Source organism: Sardina pilchardus, chromosome 24 (assembly GCF_963854185.1).
Source record: "Sardina pilchardus chromosome 24, fSarPil1.1, whole genome shotgun sequence".
NCBI lineage: Eukaryota > Metazoa > Chordata > Actinopteri > Clupeiformes > Clupeidae > Sardina > Sardina pilchardus.
This window is the reverse complement of record NC_085017.1, coordinates 17,487,501-17,510,000: the sequence shown is the minus strand read 5'-3', so window position 1 is coordinate 17,510,000 and position 22,500 is coordinate 17,487,501. Positions and strand designations below refer to the sequence as shown.

At 50.0% G+C, this 22,500-nt stretch overlaps 1 protein-coding gene across 2 annotated transcripts in view; it reads right to left on the bottom strand.

The window, feature by feature from the left end:
* pvrl2l (PVR cell adhesion molecule related 2 like) overlaps window positions 1–22,500 on the bottom strand; it is a 111,965-nt gene that overhangs the window by 38,235 nt on the left and 51,230 nt on the right. The window contains exon 7 of one of the 2 annotated variants that reach the window (XM_062529160.1): window positions 15,425–17,238. The exons of the other annotated variant lie outside the window; for it this stretch is intronic. Within the exon in view, the coding sequence (XP_062385144.1) occupies window positions 16,607–17,238 (632 nt within the window). The 3' untranslated portion in view covers window positions 15,425–16,606. Of the gene's footprint in view, window positions 1–15,424; window positions 17,239–22,500 lie in introns of those variants that run through there. 2 annotated transcript variants of the gene reach the window in all.

Here is a 22,500-nt window from a genome sequence, read left to right as displayed (position 1 = left end):
AGAGAGAGGGAGAGAGAGAGGCTGAGACGCGTGACGGTGGAAGATGGACTGAGCGGATAACAGAGATGAGGGAGGGAGGAAGCGAGGAAGAGGAAGAGGAAGACAGAGAGGAAGTGAAGAGGAAGAGAGGCGATGCAGAACAGACAGAGCGAAGCTGGCGGGTGATCCACACAATGAGTGATGGAGGACGAGGACAGAGATAGAGGCTCCGATAAACGCAGACAAAAGCATTTCAAATGAAGTGGAAGGGGTGGGAGGGGGGGGGCGTAGGTGTGTTTATTACAACAAAATGTGTGCTTGTGTGCTTGTGTGTAGGTGTGTCTGTGCGTGTGTGTGTGTGTGAGAGTGTGTGTGTGTGTGTGTGTGTGTGTGTGTGTGTGTGTGTGTTCATGTGTGCATGTGTGCATGTGTGTGACAAAAGTGAATTATGTGTGTTTGCTTGAAAGAGACCGGAAAGCAAGGAGAATAACAGGAAGATTATGAATTCATCTGTGTGTGTGTGTGTGTGTGCGTGTGTGTGTTTGTGTGTGTGATGAGTGCATATGTGTGTCTGCTTGTGAGTGAATAGAAAGAGAAATTGAGGGAAAGCATCAGTGTGGCTTGTATGTATGAAAAGAGTGGGAGTGGGTATGTGTGTCTGTGGAAAATAGAAGGAAACCATCTGTGTGTGTGTGTGTGTGTGTGTGTGTGTGTGTGTGTGTGTGTGTGTGCGCGCAAATTTGTGTGCAGATTCAAATTGCGCAGACACACAGACACACACACACATACACACATGCGAGATGTAGGGAGATTTCATGGGAAATCTCATGTTCCTTCAGAACAATTTAATAGCGTGTCTATTTATGAGTTGTTGGGACAGATCGTGAGAGATGATGAAATGGCGGCGAAAAACAGCGCCGAAAGCAGAGGAGACAGGTAGCGAAAAAACTGATAAATAAGCGCAGACGCGCAAGAAAGAGAATTTCAGATCTGCTTTGGGCTACAGAGACTCCCCCGACGGAGGAGGGCGCACACACACACACACACACACACACACACACACACGGGGAGCAAAAAGAAAGATAAAACACAAATGGAGGCAAAGAGAAGGAGAAATAGGAGACTTATTCTGATTTCGCTCTGACACGGAGGGGAGCAAAGGTGCGCTCACCAGCACACAAGTAGCCAAAGCCCCTCAAAGACGTTATTGATTCTGATATACACAAACACCCTGGGTCTTTGCAGGAGTGTATTTATCGGCAGTCTCGCAGCAGAGCAGTGCGCGCGCACACACACACACACACACACACACACAGAGAGAGAGAGAATGAAAGAGAGAGAGAGAAAGAGAGAGAGTTAGAGTGAGAGAGAGCGAGAACACAGTAGCGTGCCATGCATTAGATTCCCCCCTGGAAAGATGATGATCTCAGAAAAATAAAACCCCCAGAAAATCAGCCCAGTGCTCATTTTGCCAATTTTCCTCCCCTCTCCCGCTTTCGCTTTCGCAATTGCTTCACCCCTCCTGCCTCTTTCTCTCTCTCACTCTTTCTCTTGTGCTCACTCCATACCCTCTATAGCCCCACATTCTCCCTCTCTCTCCCTCTCTTTTTCTTTCTCTCTCTCTCTCTCTCTCTCTCTCTCTCTCTCTCTCTCTCTCTCTCTCTCTCATCCTCTCGCTCTTTCCATTTCTCATATTCTCACTCTCAATGGCTTTCCAACTCTCTCCTCCACTGACTTGTTCTCTCTTCTCTCTCACCCCTCTATTTTTATCCCTCTCTCTCTCTTCCCCAACTATCTCTCTCTCTCCCTCTCTCTCTCTCTCTCTCTCTCTCTCTCTCTCCCTCTCTCTCTCTCTCTCTCTCTCTCTCTCTCTGTTCCGCAGTAGATGAGGAGCTGAAGTTGGAGTGCCTATTGGGAATCGTGCAGGCGGGGAAACTGTGGATTAAACATTGAATGATACGCCTGGAGCCCCACACACACACACACACACACACAGACACACACACACACACACACACACTGTGACACACACACACGCAAGCCCGCACACCAATGCGCACGCACACACTGCATATCACATCAAAATCATTTCCGTCTTTCAGATCTATTCTTGGGAGCGTGAATATTCCCCCCCCACTTCCACGTGTGCCCTCACGAATATGCACACGTATACACACAAGCACAGGAAAACACACACACACACACACACACATACACACACACACACCAAGGCACAAAGGTATCTCGGGAAACCACTTACTACCTGCTTCATCAATCCCACCTTTTCACAAGAGTGGGGGCTTTGGAAGCTCCAAAGCTTCATTACAACGATCTGTGACCAATTACAGTCAACAAATGACCAATTAAAAGACAGATCGAGGCGATAACCAACCAATTACAAGGACAGACCTTGAGATCTGGCCAATTAAAAAAAAAAAGGGAATCGGCAGCGGGGTGAATCTTTCAGTAGTTCTGACCGTGACTAGGATTTCCACGAGGGGCCTGGCTGGAAATGAACTGCAAACAAGCCTCGGAGCAACACATATTTAACATCACAGGGCTGCTCGCCTCGCACAAATGGAATAGAGCGAAGCTAAGTGAAATGACAGCGCATGTTTAACGCATTAATTTAGCTCTGTGGGCCACGGCGTAATGACGACGGTTGTGCGGCCGGAATACTAATCTAATCCGCTGCCCAGGAGTTTTCTTGCATTATTATTATTTGCCTTTTCTTTTTTTTTTTTTTTTTTCTAAACGTGTTTTCTCTGCACACAGCTGTGTGAACAACAGTAATCGGACTGCCTCTGGTGGAGTGGGGCCAAAAGATCCTGGAATAAACCACACACACACATATATGTGTGTGTGTGTGTGTGTGTGTGTGTTTGTGCACAAATGCACATCCAGCCAGTGTGAGGTTTTCATTGTTTTTCATTGTTTTTTTGCTCTCGCAGGAGAACTCACATTAACAAATGGCAGCAGGCAGGGTAGGCTACACGCAATGAAAAATTACTTTCTGTTTTGCAATCAGGAAGGAGCTGGGCAGAGATGTCAACGGCTGACCTTCTCAGGATGGGGCTTTTGCTTCAGATATAATTTACTGTTTTTTTTTTCTCTAGGTGAGTGTGAGGGGGACATTTCTGAGTAACGAATGTCTTTCGTTGAGCCATTGAGTCATTATGAGAAAGTCCTTTTCACACCTTTTCCGGACAACAGCGCAAATAGTGGAGATGACTGTACGAACTATAAGGACTGTTAGGGACACACACACACACACACACACACACACACACACACACAGAGAGAGACACTGTATGAACTATAAGGACTGTTAGGGACTTTTCTCTAGATGATATGTAATCAGGTCATCAACGGCAGATCGGAAAAACAGATTAGCACCGCTTGTGGCGTGGGGGTTAGAGGTGGTGGGTGATGGTGCAGATTCTCACACTTATTTCTCAGCGCATTGTGCCACAGGAACACATGTGAAGATAGGCTCAAGTCTCCGCCACACACACACACACACACACACACACACACACACACACACACACACACACACACACACACACACACACACACACACGCACACACACACACACCTTACGTTCCAAAAGGTGTTTACACTGGACAACGCAGTAGCCAACAACAGTCCACACAGTCGCCGCAAAATTACTACCACCCTCCCTCCACAAACACGCGCAAAACACACTCAATTTCACACAGTCGCTCATATATATCGAGTGACAAATGAGCCAGCAAAGTTCAAACTTCTCTCTCTAAAAAATGAAACCAACTTCTAAACAGAAGCAGCGCCCTGAGAAGCTATCTATCCATCACGCCGACAATCGGCACATTCCCCGCCGTCTGTCCTCCAATGATGCGCTCCTGCTGCTGCCCGCTGTGTTCGTTCGCAGTAGATTACGGTCGCCACTGTGCAGAACAGGCTGCGAAAGCATGGCTACCTTGTAACCGTGCGACGCTGTGGCTAAGGTCAGACCTGCGACTGGCTGCCGGGGAGAACAACCGAGACTATTGTCTGGTCTCGGGGTGACGAGGGCACTGCCATGCTGCCGTTATCAGTGTGGGATCAAATAGGCTGGGCACATTCTGTTCCATCAGACGGCTGGAAAAGAGGGAGACGTCACGAGCCGTTCACAGCCGCAGAAGCGAAGCGGGGGGGGGGGGTTCAATTAAATGGCTGAAGAGAGGTGTTAGCATTCCGCCTCTGACGCGCATCACTCTGAAGAAACAGGACTCAAGACAAGAACGTGCTCTCCATTTCAAACTTAAGCCTTTCCCTCACACACACACACACACACACACACACACACACACACACACACACACACACACACACACACACACACACACACACACACACACACACACACACACACACACACACACACACACACAGGGTGCCGAGAGAGGGAAGAAATGAAATGAGAGGCGGCACACCCTGCCCTCATGTCAGGGCTGGGCTGCGATAACATTGTTCTCTTCCGCCTGACCTCCGGTGTCCATGAGAGCAACTGACTCTGAAACAGTTTCGGAGTCAGAGGTGGCTGTGTTCACGTCATTCACTCGCCGTGACCTCCGACCGGCGCGATGATAACAGACAACTGACCAGAAATCAGTGCCTCCAACGATCCAGCAACAAAACACGGTTCAGGCACCTCTGTCTGCTCTGCTCTCTTCTCGTATTGGAGTGGAATTTGTAGGAGGTCAAATGGCAAGGGTTGATGGCATATATATATGTGTGTGTGTGTGTGTGTGTGTGTGTGTGTGTGTGTGTGTATATGTGTGAGCAGGGTTCTATTTTCAACCATAACACCTCGACAGGTAGGAGGGCTGACTCCCAGACACAATGCATTGTCTTGTCAGCAACATCTAAACGAGAAAAGCTAGTCGCTCGAGTGTGTATATGCTGGTATTGTGTGTGTGTGCGCGTGTGTGGTGTGGTGTGTGTGTGTGTGTGTGTGTGTGTGTGCGTATGTGTGTGTGTGTGTGTGTGTAGTGTGGTATTTGTATGTGTGTGGTGTTTCAGTGTGTGTGGTGTGTGTGTGTGTGTGTGTTGCATAGTGTGTGTTTGTGACAGACAGAGAGAGGAAAGGGAGGCAACAGTCAAGAGCACAAATCCTGTGCATCTGAGTGACACTAAGATAGAGCGGCTAAGCCGATTTAGGCCATTTATCTGTCAATCTGTGTCAATCCATTCAGGCCAGTCAGAAGTCGGGAGGCGAGGGAACGCTGCACCCTGCCATACTGTATATATGTGCATACATCTACATACAATTCATACATACAGTAGCATGCATAGAAACGCATGGGGCCGTCCGCCGAGGCTTATTAAACACTCATGCGAAGTGACACACGCGAAAGAGACAAATGCACTCAGAGGAGCAATCTAGGACACGCGAGGAAGAGAGGGATTGTGCGAACCGGGGACTCGTTATTAAAAAGATATAAACACACATCTCTCTTCCTCTCTTTCATTCTTCATACACTCTCTCTCTCTCACACACACACACACACACACAAACACTCCGCTATCTCCAAGGCTTCATACACACACACAAACACACACAAACATCTCTCTCCCAGGCGTACTTGTTAATTGCCCCCCCGCAGACACCCTAGCGGTCCATTAGCCGATCACAGACCAAGCCATTAGAGCCTGTCGATAGTAAGCCCGCTCTCTTACACACACACACACACACACACACACACACACACACACACTTCCCTGTGTGCCGACCCACTGACCTCTGTGTAAGGTCAGCAAGACAAACGACAGCCGCCAAGTAGCCAAGCCCTCAGGGCAGCAGACCGCCACAGACAGTTCTTCAGACTGTGTATTTTTTTATTTTATTTATTTTTCTAACTTGTTGACTTTTTTCACCCTTCGCTTTTTATTTCATTTTATCATCTGAAGTGGCTGCCGAAGAAAGAAGAGAGACAACCGAGGACAGGTGAACGTGCTTTTCTATCTCTTTCTCTCTCGCTCTATCCCTTTTCTTCAAGCCGAGGCCTTTTTTGTCTGATACATAATATATTTCATGGAAATAAAATACTTTCTTTGAAATGTTTTACAGTGGAGGAGAGCTCCCGGACTCATTACCTCCACATTAAACTACAATAAAGCCCTACGCAAGCACTGGTAAATGAAAAGTCAACACAGAGATGGGCTACCGGCTCCTTCATGTTTCCAGTGTGCTTAACGCCCGGTGTGCGTTTCGGTCTTTTCGTGCTCGAATTAACAGGTACGGCTGTTTTGGGTCCATTTGCAGCCTCTATTCAGACCTCGTGGACTCTTAAAGGCTCTCTCGAGTTCAACCTGCTTTAAGAATTGGTGTAAAGGGGATACACCGCTTCGGTTCTCCCATTTCTAGACCTTTGGTTTGACGTTATCTGCGATGCTAAATGGCAAGGCAGGGAGGAAAATCGCATCAAACTATTTGTCGTCTTTTTGGTCAAAAAGTGGAAGAACGTCTGAAGCCACGCGTTCTATTCATCTGGGCTGCAAACACGGCGCTGAAAGCCTCTGAAATTACCCTGCCGCATGCCGTCTCGGAGTTTACAGCCAGCCTCTGCAGATGTACAAAAACAGACAGAGGGTGTTTGTGTTTGTGTGTGTGTGTGTGTGTGTGTGTGTGTGTGTGTGTGTGTGTGTGTGTGTGTGTGTGTGTGTGTGTGTGTGTGTGTGTGTGTCCCGCGCGCAACAGCACTGGCGTCCTAATCCTCTCTAATTTAAAGCCGTGTGGACACTCGCCCGAGGGAAAGTGGACTCGGAGGCATCTCCTCGGGCTCTGCCGTCACACGCTGGGAGACGGACCGAAAGAGCGAGGGAAGAAAGAGAGAGAGGGAGGGAGGGAGGAGAAGAGGCGGAGGCGAGGTGTTAGCAAACCGCTGTGGGCCTCCATACGAGCGGAGCGCCGAGCTAAGCTTCGGAATTCCGTGGCGGAAAACTGTGCGAGAAGTCTCCCCCCCCACCCCTCCGTGACTGGCGAACGGCATTTTCCACCCGCTGCGTGCATCTACCTTGAAACGTCTCGAGGCGAGCTCGAGATCGCGCGTCGCCGTGACGTGACGCGCCACGCGATAGCCGAGATCCCCGGCAGATGAAAGGAAGACAAGTGCGGCTGATCAGATCGAGCGGAACCGGGACGGGGTGCGTTTGAACCCGCTCCACGCTTCCCCACTCATGACAAGCGTGAGGAGGCTCGGGTGGGGTTGGGAGGGTAAAGGAGGAGGAGGTGGAGGAGGTAGAGGAGGTGAGGAGGAGGAGGAGGAGGAGGAGGGAGATGGAGCCTGAGATGGAGGAGGGAGAGTCAGTAGAGAGAAGATGAGGGAAGACAAAGATAGTGACTGAAGTAGAGATTCTCAGGAGAGAAAGAGGGAGGGAGGGAGGGAGGGAGGGAGGGAGGGAGGGAGAGTGAACAGATGGGAGACTGAAGAGAGAGATATGGAGTGGGAGCACTGCAGAGAGGCAGATAAAAATATAGAGAGGACAAGCAAAGGAGAGATGGAGAGAGACAACAGCAAAAAGCAAGACTGAGTAAATAAAATAAATTGAAATAAAATGTGTTTCTCCCCTTCAAGGGCCCTTCTTGCTGGACATAACAGAAAAGAAAGGACTGAGAGCAAGGGCAGACCTGAGAACAATAGGAAAAAATGGAGAGCATGAGAGAGAGAGAGAGAAAGAGACAGTGAGAGTGAGAGTGAGAGAGAGAGAGAGAGACTTTTATAAAACCCTTTTATTGGACCATTCCATAGCTCAAAAACACCTTAAAAACCTACAGACAGAGAGAGAGAGAGAGAGAGAGAGAGAGAGAGAGAGAGAGAGATTGAGAGTGAAAGGAACAGACCCGGTCCAAACAAGGACCAGTACCAAACCAGGAGAGAGAATGGGGTAGTGCCACTAGTAGTGTAGAGGCATTGAGCTTGTGAATAAAAGGAGAAAAAGGTATTTCCATAGCTCAAAAACACCTTAAAAACCTACAGAGAGAGAGAGAGAGAGAGAGAGAGAGAGAGAGAGAGAGAGAGAGAGAGATTGAGAGTGAAAGGAACAGACCCAGTCCAAACAAGGACCAGTACCAAACCAGGACAGAGAATGGGGTAGTGCCACTAGTAGTGTAGTGGTATTGAGCTAGTGAATAAAAGGAGAAAAAGGTAGCAGCCAAGAGCAAAAGAGAGGGCCTTGCCTCAACACACAACCAGCTCTGCTGTCAACAACCCCACAAAGCCGTACCTGATTCCAAAAGCCATCAAGAGCTTTAAGGCTTCAGTCTCGGCATCCGTCACATTTAACTGCCGGGCTAAATGCAACGTGTTAAACAAGACGGAGACGGCTACATGGCAGCACTATAAAACATTCATTACACCCCCTAAGTGCTGCAAAAGACTTCTCCGCATCCTTGGCTGTCTGACAACAAAACACAGCACGTAAAAATGTAGCATTAAAACTAACATTGCATCAGCCCCTTTTAATACTAGTCTACACGATAAGGATGCGATACGGACAGAGGGATGAAAAGAAGGGGGACAAGGGGAGGGAGGGAGGGAGGGAGGGATGGAGGGATTCTCTCGCGCAGCGCCGACTGGTTTATGAGCGGCACCGCCGTGTGAAAGAAATGATGGCGCAGTCTGTTTGTCCAGGAATATTTAAAGCCGATCTGCTCGCCACTGCCTTCAGGCAGATCATGAATACTTGATGGCGAGGTGGGTGGGTGGGGAGGAGGTAGATTTACCTGGTGGGTCGGTCGAGACGAAACAAGCGTGCAGCTATTAAAACAGCATCGAGGGCTCCCTGTGCCTCAGTTGGCCTCTCCAGCGGCGGTGGAACAGAGATGTAAAATCTGTTCTGTCACTGTTTTGGTGTGGCCGCCTGCGCTCAACACAACGCAGGTGCTGCATGGGGGCCACGAGACGGAAACAAAGGCTGACGTGTGAAATCAGAACAACGCGAAACGCAAAAAAAAAGGTGAATTCTGACTTCATAAATGCGTCCTGACGATTCCCCGGGCAATGTGTGTGTGTGTGTGTGTGTGTGTGTGTGTGTGTGTGTGTGTGGACACACTGACATCACTATCAGTCGAGGTGTGCTGTCCTTGTACCACCAGACAAAGGACAGAAAGCACAAAGAGGGACCTTGGTGGCCAGAGTGGTATTGTACCAGGGCAAGAGGCGTTGTCAAGGCGACAGACGCAAGCCAGGCAAGGACCCTCAAGAAAGACGAGTGGCTTGCCATACGCACACGTGCACGTGCACACACACACTCACACACTCACACACACACACACACACACACACACACACACACACACACACACACACACACACACACACACACACACACACATCAGGTACGCGCGCACAGGCACGCACGCACGCACACACAGACACACAAAGACAACAACAAAAATAAATTACAAAAAAAAAAAGTTCTGTCAAAAGCTCACTTTATCCCAGCTAATGTGGCAGAACACCTGCAAAAAAAAAAAAAAAAAATGTATAAACTGGCAAAAAAAAAAGAAAAAAAAAACCCAACCCTCTCAGATCCAGCGCCTCAGGCAAATCCGATCATCAGTGTGATGCAGCACAAACACATCTGAGTCCACTCAGTTCTGGGGCCAGCCTTGTGGGCGCATATTCATGGGTCACATTGGAACGATTTGAAACGCCGCGGAGAGAGAGAGAGAGAGCTGTGCTTGCTCCACTCTACCAGCTACAGTATATGTCCTGTAACTATAGCTTTTCCTTTTGAAAATCACTCCTGAGGACTTTACAGACAATGGGGCCTCTATGAAACACTGCTACACTGGGGCCATGAATTTCTGTGCATGTCTGAAGCAGACTCTTGATCTCTTGAGGAGAGAGGAGGAGGAGGACTGAATGGAAGGTTGAGAGAGTGCTGCTTGTCGAAGAGGTGCTGCTTACATTAAGGGTGAGAGAGAATAAATAACAGAAGAGAGGGGAGGGAGGGAGGGAGGGAGAGGGATAGAAGGAGGGAGAGAGAGAGAGCGAGAGATAACAGGAAAAAACGACAAATACCGAATCATTTGTACAAATCCCCACAAACTTTAATTACAACCAGAATACAAAAATAATGTGACGTGACAAAACTGGAGCTCAAAATCTAATGTCTTTCAAAACAACAATATATATATATTTATATAACATCAGCAGACACATGGTGAGAGATAAAGACAGAGAGAGACCCAGCAGACAAAAAGAGAGAGAGAGAGAGAGAGAAAGCGTACAGCCTCTTTGAATCAAAACCAGATTGAAACCTCGGCTCCCCCCCAAACACCCTTTAGATTAAACATTTCACAATCTGCACAATACACACAAAGAAACATTAAAAAATGAAATAATAAACCAAAGAAGGACGACAAAAAAAAAAAAAAAAAACGCATCACTGCAGCACAACAAGAGGGACAGAAATCTGCAATCCTCTTGTTCTCCATGGCGGAGCGGGAGAGAGTGAGAGAGCGTGCGCTAACACAGCCACATACATTACTGATGCTCTCAGCAAGACCGCGCTGATTTATTTATACTTGTGTACACGCAGGCAGCAGAGCTACAAGCAAAGGGGATAGTGGGTTTTAAGGCTTTTGTTTGCTTGTCTTGAGATTAGTGCAGAGGACAGGAATTGGGGGTGGCGTGACCTATATCTGTTCTTTTTTTTCTGTGTCCTTTTTTCCTTTGCTTCTTTTTTTTAGCCGTTTTTTTTTCTCTTCCTTTTTCTTTTTCTTTCTTTTTCTCTTTTTTTTTGTCTTAATAACCACCGCTAGCCCTGGAGGAACCCGAGAGGGCCTGAAACATCAGGCATTGTTCCGCATCCTGCCTGCCCGCGTGCCGACCGCCCGCCATGGCCGCCGCGCCACAGAAATGCACTGTGGGGGAATCGGCCAACTGGGGTGGGGGTGGGGGGGTGGGGATGGGGGGTGTAGAAGGCTATGGGAAGGAGAGCAGGGGGTGGGGGGTGGGGGGTGGGGGGCGGGTGGGGCGTGAAATGTTCTATTTGGCTTTCTTTTCTGTCTGTGACGGAGCAGAGACCATGTCCTACTACTGCTGAGCTTCTGAGGCTTCGACTCGGGTGGGTGCGGGAGAAGCAATGGTAATCTGGCAAGAGTCTGCGAGAGGGGGAGTGTGTGTGTGTGTGTGTGTGTGTGCACAAGGTATAAGGCATACGCGTACCACATGGGTAGGTGTGCGTAAGCAGGATTCATTGAAAAGATTAGTCTGAGCATTTAAATGTGTGTGTGTGTGTGTGTGTGTGTGTGTGTGTGTGTGTGTGTGTGTGTGTGTGTGTGTGCGTATGTGTTTGCATTTGTTTGTTTGTGAGAGTGTGTGTGAGAAAAAGAGAGATGGTGTGTGTGCTCTCACATCTGTGTGGGTGTGCATCTGTAATTTGGCGATTTCTTGGAGCGTGTCAGTGTTTATGTACAGTACGCCGCATCTCTGCCGACCGCCTCTAAGTGCCCGGCTCTCATTGTCCCTCTCTCCCTTCATAAGATAATTACCCGTGTGCAACAGCGGTTAAGGCCATACCGGGCTGTTATTATGGGCTTTCTCTGCAGCAGAGCCAGCGTGCGGTGTTTGGAACACTGGGGCGATACACCTGTCAGCTACAGCACTTTGAAAATAACATCTTTTCCCATCATAGTTCTGCAACATAATAATGAATACATCATATTCATACACGTACACTTTTTTTTTTGATAGTAATGTAGACATTATTGACACCTCAATCACATCAAGATTAACATCTGCACAAGCTCACAAAAGGAGAGGAAAAAGATGGATAACCAAGCTAAGACACCATTTAGGAGAGAAAACACTATGCCCTGTTAGCGATGTCGGCCTATGATGGGGGCTAGAAGCTCGTACCGTGACGTTATGTACAGAACACCTGCCCAGCAACACAATCATGACCACTCTGCATCAAGGCAATGGTACTTTACCCACAATCCTTTGCAGAATCACCCCAACCCCCCCCCCCCCTTCTGCTATATTTTCCATTCAACAAGAATTTATTATGATAGTGTCATGTGTGGTTGTGCAATGTTTGTTGGTGTGTGTGCGTGTATGTTTATGTTTGTGTGTGTGTGTATGTTTATGTGTGTGTGTGTGTGTGTGTGTGTCTCCGCAGATGACCTCGACAGCAGGTGAGGGACGCAGTCCGTCGGCGCAGGAGCAGCTGATGCCTCCGTGGTCCTGCCGGGTGACTAAGCTCTCTGACCTCGCCGCCCTCCTCGCTAAGCAAGCCCTAGCAGCAGCAGCGGCCGCAGTAGCAGCCGCAGCACTCCACAGGCGGCCAGTGAGCCGCACACACTTCACTGGTGGTGGACGCCGCGAGGTCACCGTCCTCTACCTTTACAGGAGACTCGCTTTAGGAGCAACTAATTGCTGCCAGCAAAAACTGTGCATGCTGTTGTTTGTGAAATCTGCTCAAGTGAACTGGTCTACCATGCTAGATTAGCCACAAGTCGCGCGTGTGTGTCAACACACACGGCAGGAGATAACACGGATGAAATCAGAGCTCAACGTGGATGGGAACGATTAACATTGCAACATCTTACATTAATTTGCTTCCTAATTGCCTCCCAAGGCCAAAAAAAGGTAAGTGCGGCAGCTTTGTTAGCGTTATTTTCTGAAACACCCTAGTCGCTAATTTCAACAGGTTGTCCTCTCCAGACAGTAAATGCCCGTCAAATAGTGCAGCCCTCACATTTGATCCCGCAACATTAGAGTCAAACCCTCTTCAAGGCCATTTATTCCCTGGGCCCATTCGACCACTAGGTCGCTATTCCTGGTGGAACTACACGCAATCAGAGGGATATTAGCCTAGCGCTTATGGTCACTGAACTAGAAAACCTCAGGTTATTTACGCAGGCTAAAAGCACATCACTTCCTCTCCTCTCCTCCTCCTCTCATCCCCCTTTCCCTCCCTCCCTCCTCCCGACTCTTTCTCCGCCACTTTCTCATTATCCTTGCTTCTCAGTCTCGTTCCCCGCTCTCCTCTTTGTTTCATGGCGAGCCACAGGGCCCTCCTTTTAATTGCTTTGTCGCGCTGTGGATTGGCATCTTAAAGTTCATTATATACCTGAGAGAGCTTCCACTCGCCAGGCCTACCTGTTTGATTTGCGTACCGACAGAAGCTATTACACTAATCCCTGACCTTTCCGATGAATCACTTGTGCCTGAAATGATTTCGGTTGGACGAGGGAGGGGGGTTGGACGGGGGGGTCAGGGAGGGAGTTGGACATAGGTGTGGGGGGGAGGGGGAGGAGGAGGGGGATGGGGAGGTCGGTTAGATGAACCGAAGAGGACATGGCCCTTTACATAATGGAGGAGCGGAGCTCATTTGTGAGGTGATGATCTCATTTCAGATTGGAGCTCAGCATTAAAGCAAAAAAAAAGAAAGAGAAAATATCTCTTGTTTGACTGTGTCACCATGACACCGGCCTTGGCAAATGTCTTCAAGGCCATCATCAGACACCTCAGACGCAATCAGTGTTCACATCTCTGAATTCTAGAGTGAATTTGTGTGTGTGTGTCAAATGAATAAATATAATCTAAATATGTGTGAGTGAGTGTGTGTGTGTGTGTGTGTGTGTGTGTGTGCGTGAGAGGGGCATGCATATGTGTGTATGTGGGTGTGGATATACAGTACAAGTGTGTGTGAATATGTGCGCTTTGTGTGTGCTGTGCATGTGTGTGTGTGAGAGCTCGTTACGGAGTAGAACTCAGAGCAGCATGAATTGGACCAAATCCTACACCCCACCCACCCCCATCAGTGCAGTGACACAGAGTAGTGAATCAGAGAGAGAGTGGGAAAAAAAGTAACGGCGAGCTCAGCCACCCATATGCATGGCATTATGCAAAGTACCCCCCACACACACACTCACACACACACACACACACACTCCCAACCCCCTCTGCACACTTGTCAGATGAAATAGGCAGTGAATCAGCATTTTGGAGTACGCGGACATGCTTGCACATATTTATCAACAAAGTAATGCACCCTCACACACACAAACACGGGCACACACATGCGCATACACACACACACACGCGCATAGGCAACCATGCTCACTCCCTCACACATTCGCAAATGTCCAACTATAAGGATTTAGTTAGAGAAAAAAAAGGATCATTTGGACTTTGTTCACTCAGCAGGCACGCAAGGAAACACTCCAGCTCTCTCTCTCTTTCTCACACACACACACACACACACACACACACACACACACACACACACTGGAGTGAACATCTCTAATCTTTCAGCCGAACATACTGCATGAGGAGTTAGCCCCCTTAACCTCTTTCCACGACTGGCAGCTTTTCAAGTCTGTGGACTCAGAGGAACTCAATGGCATATGCAGTCAGGCTTAGAACTTTAACAGGCCCGTATCTGGCTGGCACACACACTGGGCCAGTATAAGCCCCCAAAACACACACACACACACACACACATACATAAACACACTCGCGCACACACACAAACATCTCAAAACATAGCTTCACTCAGTGCATTTTTCCTCAACAAGGTCAACTATGAATCCCTCCGTACCCTCTCCCTAAATCCATCGCATCAGTCAACTTGATTTTCTCTCTCAACTTTCCTTTTTCCTTGTTTTTTATATATATATTTATATATAATACGCACACACACATATATATATTTATTTATTGTAAGACAGCAAATTTCTAAAAAAAAAAAAAAATACTAAAGATGTTTACAGAAGGTTCAGAAGCCGTGATTTTCTATTTTTTTTTCGCGCGCGAGGAGCAGAGAGTTCGATTCAAGTAGTCCAATCCTCTGCGCTGATATAACAGGATTAATCAAGGGTGTTCTGGATATCATCCGCTCTCGGCAGGCCGACGTGCCGCGATTTACACCGCCTCCCTCTGAATTAAACATTCGGCTCGCCTAGGCTTCGGCACCGTGCCTGCCGGGCCTGACGGAAAGCGAGAAGGGGGGAAAGAGAAAGAGGGAAGAGAACGAAAAGAGAGAGAGAGAGGGAGAGAGAGGGAGAGAGAGAGAGAGAGAGAGAGAAAGAGGGGAGCATAATTCTGCCTCTGTTCCCGAATCCGAGAGTCGGCTTTTGAAAAATTCCTTTGACGTGAGGAGACATACGGCTAATCAAGTTCACTGCCAAAAAAAAAGCATTTAAAAAAAACGCTGATCCAATCCAATCTCTGCGGGATGGGACGAGCGAGTTTGCGGCAGAGTTCTTTTGGAGTTGTCCAGCCTGGATGTTCAGGCCCACTCCGAAGTCCAGAAATCGTCTGTGTATTTGTGTGTGTTTGTGTGTGTGTGTGTGTGTGTGTGTGTGTGTTTGTGTGTGTGTGTGTGTGTGCGCGAGTGTGTGCATGGCACTTGTGTCAAAAACAAAAAGCAAATGTTCATTTCAGTCTCTGTATATTTGAATTGTACACAGTCTCACATGTAAGTCACTTAGTTTCTACTGGATAATGTGAACAAATACATACAGTATGTACATGATGATACAAGAAGAGGGAGAGACAGGGCCACTTCACGTCTTCCCTACCCCCCCATCCTACTTCTACTCCTCCGCCACTGTCACAGCTCAACAGCCACTCGCCTGTTTCACGCTCTCTCTCTCTCACAATCACACACTGAAACACACACACACACACACACACACACACACACACACGCTGAGACACATACATCCACTCACACAGAGCAGATTGGCCTCCCATTAGAGGAACTCCACACACTCCTCTCTCTCGACTGTGAGTTTTCGGTTTGCCCCTTAAATGGAAGAGAGCGTGAGTCATCACCTCCTTCCTCCTGACAGCAGGCACGGGGGCCACAGCTGCCAGAGCTCTCCCCCCTTGGGCCACTCAGTGAAGGGGGGGTGGGGGGGGGGGGGGTACACCTCCCCACAAAAACACACACCCCCAGCACAGCCCCTTCACCTACACACACTTCACATAGCTCGCTGTCCACAGTCAAAACAGAGTGGCAGCCACCAATGACGAGTCCGAGCCTCCCGCGATACCACAGTAGGGGGCTGTCTGTCAATGTCTGTCACAGTCCTGTTCCCATGACAACGGCACTATCACTTTTGTTTTCATGGTGTGCAATGACATTATTGTCTTGTCCCTTTTTTCATATTGTTGTCATTTTTGTTGTTGTTGATCTTGTTTTTTTACTTGTTTTTGTCTGGAGTGAACTCAGTGAACCTTACAGTGTCAAAGCAACTCATATTTATTTGTATTTTTATGTATTTGCATTTTTTTCTGTTTTTTTTTTCTTTTTGGGGGGTTTCCAGAAGACGGAGTGAAGGCGTGTCCTCTTGCTCAGGCGCAGAGCCATCATTCAACCAAATAATCTCGTTTCAATCAAATCTTAGAAACATCTGTCCTTGATAAAAAAAAAAAAAAGGGATACAGAGATTGGGAGCGAGGGGCGGGGAGGCAAGAGTCAGATGATTGATCTCCGCTGGGGGATGCTCGAACACTTTCCCTCTTCGTTCGCTTCGTTTCGCTCATCCACCCATCCCTCCCTTCCTCTCTCTCTCTCTCCCTCCTCCTGCTCCTCCTCTTCCTCCTCCTCCTCCTCCTCTTCCTCCTGCTGTTGCTCTCAGACGTAAATGGCTGTCCTGGAGATGACGGAGCCGTCGCGCTGGGACTCCATGTCGTCGTCCATGTAGCCGATCTGGCCGTCGTGGTTGGGCAGAGCGGGCCTGGCGTGGGGGGCGGCGGCTTGCTGCTGGTGGTGGTGGGGGTGGTGGTACCCGTAGCCGTCGTACCTGTTGGCCTCTTCCTCCTCCTCCTCCTCCTCTTCCTCGTACTCCTCCTGGCTGTCCTCCATGGCCTCCAGCTTGCGCCGCTCGGCCTCGTCGCGCTCGCTCAGCAGGATGTGGTGCGGCGTGGGGCTGTCACCGCGGCAACCGGCCCGCGGGTCGTTGGGCTTCTCGTCCAGCGCGTCCGGCTCGCCCTCGCGGTACGAGTACACGGGCCCGTTGTTGTTGTTGCCGCCGTTCTTGCTCGTCTTGCCGCCGTTGCCGTTGCCGCCGCCGCCGATGCCGAAGAGGCGGACCTTGTTGCCGTAGGCGCCCGCCTCGCCGTCGCCGGGGTAGCTCCGGTGTTGCTGCTGGCGACGGCTGCGCGTTACCAGCACGGCCACCAGGGCCGCCACTAGCAGGAGAGCCAGCAGGCTGCCCAGGATGGCGCCCGCCAGAACGCCCGCGTTGGAGGGGTCCTCGCCGGACTCTGCGGAGGAAGGGGGGGGGGGTAAGGTTGGGGGGTGGGGGGCAAAGGTGAGAAACGGGAGGAGGGGATTGGTCGATATTTCGTTTCGTTAATTCCCCTCACATCCCCTCACTGGGCACTGATTGGGTGGGAGCTGGTGGTGGCCAGAGCTGATTGGTCAACGCGAATAAGGACACCTATGAGACAGAAGTCCTTCCCTTTTGATTGGACATTACACAGACTGCTAGCTTGGGTCAGGCTGAGCGGCCTTTGGGTCGGGTGTTAGATAGGTACGGTGTCCTAGGGTGTGAGCCAAGTTATGCCGGTCCTCCATTTGAGTCGATTGGGAAAATCACACACACACACACTCTCTCACAAGAGCAGAGAGAGAGAGAGAGAAAGAGAGAAAGAGTACAACAATAGACAAACAGACTCCGTCTGTTCAACGAAATGAACAGCTCTCATCAGGAATGGACACACACAAGAAAGAGGGAGAGAGAGAGATAGAGAGATTGCAACACAGTGGGCGGAAGGATGAAGAGTACAGGAGGGACGAGTGAAGAGGAGTGAGGATATTGGTTACTCGGTGGTCATGCATAGATACAGCGCCATGCTAAAGGATTTATAAAGTGGCCAAGTGAACTCGCTCAAATCCCTGATAAACAGCCCTACAACAGCCTCCCTCTACGGCTACTCTCCTCTACCATAGCACACACACATACACACACAAAAGCATTTGCGCATACACATACACATACACGCATACACACACACACACACACACAAGCACACGTGCACACCCCAACACACACACACACACACACACACGCACACACACACACACACACACACACGCACACACACTACATCCCTTCTCCTGTGGCCTGCTTAAGGCTTCAGCTTAACCACATGATGTGTGTGTGTTCCGGCTGGAAGAAACAAGGAGCAAATCCGATTCTCGCACTCACAGAAGCACACGCTCGCCGCGTTCCAGACCCCAGGGGCCTTTAAGGAGCACACAACACAGAGTGGTGGAAGGAAGGTAAACACACACACACACACACACACACACACACACACACACACACACACACACACACACACACACACACACACACACACACACACACACACACACACACACACACACAAATAACTCCACTCACACTCGCTCTCAGGCACACACACACATAAATGTATGCCCATAACACACAGACACAGGCACACACACACACACACACACACACACACACACACACACAGACACGCAAACGCTAACACAATAAGAGATGTTTACGCCAAGAGGCACAGAGCCTTCAGACCAAGAGCACCGAGGCGGTGTGATCGCAGGGAATAGATCCGATGTCGGGAAATGAAATTATGTCCCGCTGACTGCAGGTCCGTGAGCGATCTCACCTCCAATCAGGCCCGCTCGGGGTCACCCGACAGGATATGACATCGTTATCACCCCAGCCCAGTCAGGCAAAGGGGAAGTCTAGAGTCTCGCTGACAGCGTTCGACCAAATGCCAAACTGATCGTGAGCTACTGTACTGTATCACACTGTGCACAGCCGAGCCTTTTGTTCAGTCTACAGTCTATATGGATAGACTAATGCGACTGGAAGGTAATGATACACCTATCCAGATGGCTAGAGGTCGAGCAGGGGCCCTCACGCAGAGAGTAGTTCTCTCAGTCTGTGAACGGAGTCCACTGGTATCATCTGACAGGCCCATTTTACTCTCTGGCCCACACACACACACACACACACACACACACACACACACGAGGCCACTACTCTCCCCTCTCCGGAGAGAAAAAAAAAAGAAATGAAGAAAGCCGCTCCATTTCCATGACAATTTTGTGTTATTAAGGTTGTAGTCTGGCTGAAGGAAGGAGACAGAGTGAGAAGGAGAGAGAGAGAGAGAGAAACAGAGAGAGAGAGAGAAGCGGGAGAGTGAGAACGAGAGAGAGAGAGAGAGAGAGAGAGAGAGGGAGAGACAGTGAGAGAATGAGAGGGAGAGACGGGGAGAGAGAGAGAGAGAGAGAGAGAGAGAGAGAGAGAGAGAAGGAAACATTTCCTCTCTTCGGTTTCTGTCTTTTGTTTCCTTCATCCTGCCTCCATTCATTGTTACTCGGAAATCGATTTGCACTGAAGATGCAAGCACACATGCACAAAGTCACGCACGCGCACACACACACGGAATATGCACACCTTGACACATGGACACACAAACCCCCTAGTCTGAGTGCACACACACACACACACACACACACACACACACACACACGAGGCTGATGTCTGCAGCCCATTTAGCGTGCTGTTCTCCTGGGAGCTGGGGAGACAGGGGTGCTAAAAGAGCTCCATTTAAGCAGAGTGCTGCGTCTCCTCTCTCGCCTCCCCTCCTACGCCTCCCCCTCCCACCCCGCCCTCACCCTCTCCTCTCTTCACCTGCACAACCCACAGCCAAGGCTAACACACACACGCACACACACACACACACTCTCTTCTCCAGTAGCCATTATACAGTTCAAATACACAGAAGCACAACCTCAAATAAATAAGTGTGTGTGTGTGTGTGTGTGTGTGAGAGAGAGACAGATCCACGATACTAACACAAACACACACACACACAAACGCTCGAACACTTCCATGCATATGTAATACAAAGCGCAGGCACACTCTTCTAGTTTGTGTGAATCGAATACACAGAGAGACTGCAGGCAAGCACAACTGATTTTCACAAAACTGCACACATACCTGAAGTCTCAACAACAGCTAACTGCACAAACACACACACACACACACACACAGGCTGGCCTGGCTCTGTTGACACCCTGTGGTGTTACTGTACGCTGATCCCCACACAAGCCCAGAGGTCAAGAACAAACACACACACACACACACACACACACACACACACACACACACACGCACACACACATGAGAACTGCTTGGCTTTTCACAGCTCCATCTAAATGAGCTCAGTCATCTGAACTGCAGTGTGAACCCTCCACCTCCCCCTGCAGAGGTGAGGACAAGGACACCGCCATCCCTGCTGACACACACACACACACACACACACACACACACACACACACACACACACACACACACACTCATGTGCAGACGCATACACACAAATGCACATACAAACACACCATCACACACACACACACACACAATCACACAGACACACACACACACAATAAGATGGAATGGCTGCACCATATGAGATCCCGACCTCAGAGTTGCTTAGTCACCACTGACCCGGTTGCTTCCACAGGCCTACACTACATTATTCATTTCTCTGGCAGCCTCTCACATGGGGCCCCTCATACTGGCCCAATACATGAGGCGCACACACACACACACACACACACACACACACACACTTACAAAGGAACACAAAAAAACATTACACACACTTACTCATTCGTGAAGACAAGCGATACACACGCTCACAAAACACACACACACACACACACACACGAGTAAAGTGAGACGGAGCAGTCCAACTCCCCTCTCCCCCTTTCCTCTTTCCTCCAAACACACTGCAGCTCTCTCAAGAATGCAAACTCTTGCGGTCTGGAGTTGATCCTCCTCAGATGGCTGTTGCTAGGCAATGCTATATATTACCCCCACCCCCAACCCCCTCCCCATCTTCCCTGCACCACCCCCCACCCCCTCCAACCGCACCCCCCCTTCCCTCCACATCAACCGTTTTCCCCCCGCGCGCCCTGTGTGTGGAGGCCTGATCAGACATGTTGATGAAAGAGTGTAAAACGAGTGCCCGTATTGATTCCCGCCGTCTGAGCCGCTGGCAAGCCAACAGAGGAAGCGAGGGGCCGCCGCTACCGGATCCCGCCGCCTCGGCCCGGGGAAGAGGAAGAGGCGGAGAGGAAGAGGCGAAAAGGAGGAGGGGGGGGGAAGCAGAGACGGAGTCCGAGACAGAAACCGCCGATCTCCGCAGAACAATGGAGGTCATTAGAGAGAGGGCTTGTGGGATGGGGGGGTGCCAAGGGTGGGGAGGGTTGTATCCGAGGGGGGGGGCGTTGCCTGGGGACCCGGAACCGAGCGCTGCCGCGAGCAGAACTTGGACAGGCTTCTCTCTCGGCCGCGTGTGCCAGCCACCGGCGCGTCGCCTTAACTAACGAGCGTTGCTCTTGGGCTAAATGATGTGGAAACCTGACGCGGCTCCAGATGGGCCAAAGAGAGAGAGAGAGAGAGGGAAGCGCGCCAGCGCTGTCTTAGCGTCTATTTTTGGACGCGCCGGCGCAAACACTTCACTCCTGTGTAAACAAGGCGGAGGTGAAAGTCGATCAACTTCCTCTCACCTCCCAACCCACGGGCTCCTGACTGATCCTGTACACCAGTTTCCTGCCCCTCCTCCTCCTCCCCCTCTTCCTCTTCACTCCCCTCCCCAGCACCTCCACAAGTGTCTTCCCAGCACTTTGAGTGGAGGATACCGACGTTCTCCGCCCACACGTCCTATACTTACATCTACACCTCTACTGCCAACCTCCTTCCATCGCACTTCTCTCTTTCCCCACCCTCTCTCTGTCCCTCTCTCACCCTCTCTGCCTCCCTCTCTCACCCTCTCTCTCCCTCCCTCTCCCTCCCTCTCTCATCCTCCTTCTCTCACCCTCTCTCTCTCTCTCTCTCTTCCTCCCCCTCTCTCTCTCACGCCGGTGTTATTTTTAATTTGTACGTCCTCATTAAAGTGGCTGCGATCAGCTGCACGGGGAGCTTGGCAGCCTCGGGAGCCATGCATATTCATGCTCGGCGGTGTCGAGGGTGGTGCTGCTGCTGCCGCTGCTGCTGCTGCTGGTTGCTGGCTGTTGGAGGACGTGGAGGTGGAGTTGGAGGTGGAGGTGGAGGTGGAGGTGGCGGAGTGGGGGCGAGGATCTATACTGCTGGAGCACCAGAGAGCTTCTCGGTGCGCTATGCTGTGCTGTGCTGTGCTGCTGCCATCTTTGCTGATTACAGAGGAAGACGCTATGGCTTAGATTCTGTCTGGCTAAGCAGTCTGGCTGCGCTGAGACTTTCTCTCTCTCTCTCTCTCTCTCCTTCTCTCTCTCCCTCTTTCATTCTCTCTTTCTTCCTCAAACACACACACACACACACACACGCATAAAGACCCAGGCCTTCAACCTTCATTTAGCACTAGGCATCCTCCGGCCTTTTTGAGCAGAGGGAGAGAGAAAGCGATACGGCTCAGCATGAGCGTGACCGTGAGAAAGAGAAAGAGAGAAAAATAGAGGAGGCCCATGAGCCAGAGTGC